Source organism: Poecilia latipinna, unplaced genomic scaffold (genome assembly GCF_001443285.1).
Source record: "Poecilia latipinna isolate Pla-1442-1.1 unplaced genomic scaffold, P_latipinna-1.0 Scaffold220, whole genome shotgun sequence".
In the NCBI taxonomy this organism is placed as follows: domain Eukaryota; kingdom Metazoa; phylum Chordata; class Actinopteri; order Cyprinodontiformes; family Poeciliidae; genus Poecilia; species Poecilia latipinna.
The window spans coordinates 400,399-402,851 of record NW_015112836.1 but is presented as its reverse complement, the minus strand read 5'-3'; the positions used below and the strand labels follow the sequence as shown (position 1 = coordinate 402,851).

General features: G+C 46.0%; 1 protein-coding gene across 1 annotated transcript in view; it reads right to left on the bottom strand.

Annotated features, from left to right (window-relative positions):
* The window catches only part of ca4a (carbonic anhydrase IV a), an 11,913-nt gene extending 9,662 nt beyond the window's left edge, over window positions 1-2,251 (bottom strand). The window contains exon 1 of the mRNA XM_015031848.1: window positions 2,019-2,251. Coding sequence (XP_014887334.1) covers window positions 2,019-2,154 — 136 coding nt within the window. The 5' untranslated portion in view covers window positions 2,155-2,251. The remainder of the gene's footprint in view (window positions 1-2,018) is intronic.
* Window positions 2,252-2,453: the final 202 nt, after the last annotated feature.

The following is a 2,453-nucleotide window of genomic DNA, read 5'->3' as shown; positions in this document are numbered from 1 at the left end:
TGTATTTTTTGGTTCTACGTGCCAAACACTATGCGGTGGAAAACCCAACACTGCACCTCAACCTGAACACACCAGCGTCCTCTTGAGGAAACGTGGTGGCGGCAGCATCATACTGTGGGGATACTTTTTTTTTCTTCTACCCGTTAGACGTATCAATAATTAGGAATTTATCTAGGTTAAAGTTTCAATCGATTGTGTAAATAACACTCTGTGATTGATGCAAACTACAAAAACTGGCAGTGGGTTGGGCTCTCTGTTTTTGTTGTTTTATCTTCAATTTTTATTTGTGGTGTTATTCAATCAGAGCATGAATATATGTTTACCACTATTAATAACCTTTTGGTGGTATGATTGTTCTACCCTATTTAAACTGTTACTAGCTTATTTGATAATGTGCGAATTTAAATTTTGGACCTTGTTTTGTGTTGTTGGGCAGGAATAGCTGCATATGTTCAGGTAAAATGACATTATGTAGCTGTCTACATATTGTCAACAAAAAAAAAAGGAACTTTTGATTATTCCCCCTCATTCACCGTTTTGTCAACTGTCTGATATTTCTTGGTAACACATTTTTGAAAAGCACCACTGGTCATTTTCCTTCCACTTCTGTCTAAACTTTGTGTTGGTCTTTCACATAAAATCCTAACTAAATAAATTGCAGCTTTTAGGGCACAATGTGACAAAACCTGAAACATTAAATGAAAATGAATGTTGTTTGTAAGACGCTACATCAATTCTTTGTGATAATTTAGCACAAATGCTATTGCGTCCTTTACTGTCGTCTTCTGAAATGGTTTCTGTTAGCTGGAGCAAAAGCGGACTATCACTGTTCTCAATGTCTCAGTGCAAATATCTGGAACTCCAACAGAGTTTCAGTGAGTCTGATTCATGCACAGCTTTGGGATTCTTCCTTTTCCTTCATAGCTGGCTTAAACGCACCCTTTTCATTCTGCCCCATTAAAAACATCGTAAACACGTAAATGACTGCCACTCTGGCCAAGTTGGCGCATCTTTAATAGCGGAAAACGACACGTAAAATCTGGAGAGCGCCGCTGCGCCTTTTATGCGCAAAGCCCCGGAGGTCACAGAGAGGCTCAGTGCTGGATGACGGACACCATGAGGGCTGCAGAGGGGCTAATTAGCTCCTTAATGGCCCTCAGCTCTTCACATGGGAATCGGTCTGACACTTTGAGTCTGATCTGCGCAATCTGATCGGACCGCTGTTCTTCATGCGTAATTTTGACGCTCCGGGTGATTTCGACCCATCTACGCTTTAGAGCGCAAACGAGACCCTTTTGCGACCCGTCGCTGTTTATTTGGAGACACGACCGTCGCGCACGACGCGGATCTATGCGGCAAACGGCACCCCCAATCTGTCACAGACCGACTCCGCGCGGAACCGAGCAGGTGCGCCACCAGAGAGAGGACGGTGTCCGACGTCCTCACGGGCAAATGAGGGAATCACAGCTCGCGTCTCCGCCTCACGGGGGGACTTTGTGGCTGAGGGCGGGGGTGAGGGGGTGGTGGGGTGCAGGGGACCCCTCTCCTGCCCTCCCACGCAGCTCGCAGTCAGTTCTGGACGCTGCAAGGTGTGAATGTTGGACGCGCTTTGGAGAGCCTCGTCCAGTGTGATGGACGGGGCAGGTGCGGCTGTCCCGCCGCTCGGTTCCTAGTAATTTTATCCGAGGAGCGATCTATGATGCGCACACGTCTGTCTCGTTTTTAAAATTTTAATCACCTCTCTCTCTCTCTTCTCTCTTCGTGGAATTAGAGAATATTTAGGCTTGGAACCAAATCAGTCTCATTCTACCGTCTCAATAAAACAGCAACAAAGACAGGTGCACGCATCTCCGCATCCAAGTACAGTTAACATTAGAAATAAGTGAGTACAGAAATTGATCATGAGCATTATTAATCAACGACAACAAATATTTTCTCAACTGTCCCTTGATTTATCCGTTAAAGTCTTTTTTTTTTTTTTTTTGCGCAAATGAATGAAATCAGGTGCAGTGACCTACCTCCTGCTCCGGCGCACACCGTGCAGAAGGATGCCAGCAGAACGGGAAGGATCAGCAGCTGCTGCATGTTGGAGCGTCTCTGAATGAGCCGAGAGAAAGCGACACAATGACTCGATTCCCTCCGATGTGATCGCATTCCTCAGGGCGGGCGGTGGGGATCCTTATACTTATCTATCAGCACACAACCAAAGGAAAGGAAGAACGCGTGGCGCCTCCTCCTTTTCGGGTATGGCCTCTCTGCAGTGATCAGAGTCCGAGTGACAGGGGGCCCTAACAATGGGCTCCTGGTGAGAGAGGGAGCAGATTTTTTTTTTTTTTAAAGAACGCAATAGTTGAGTCAAGCAGCTTCCTGATGATCTGTGATGAACTCAGAAAGACCTAATCATGACGCAGTCATGTAGGCCCTCCAAGGGACCGGAACCGTTAGAAAAAAAA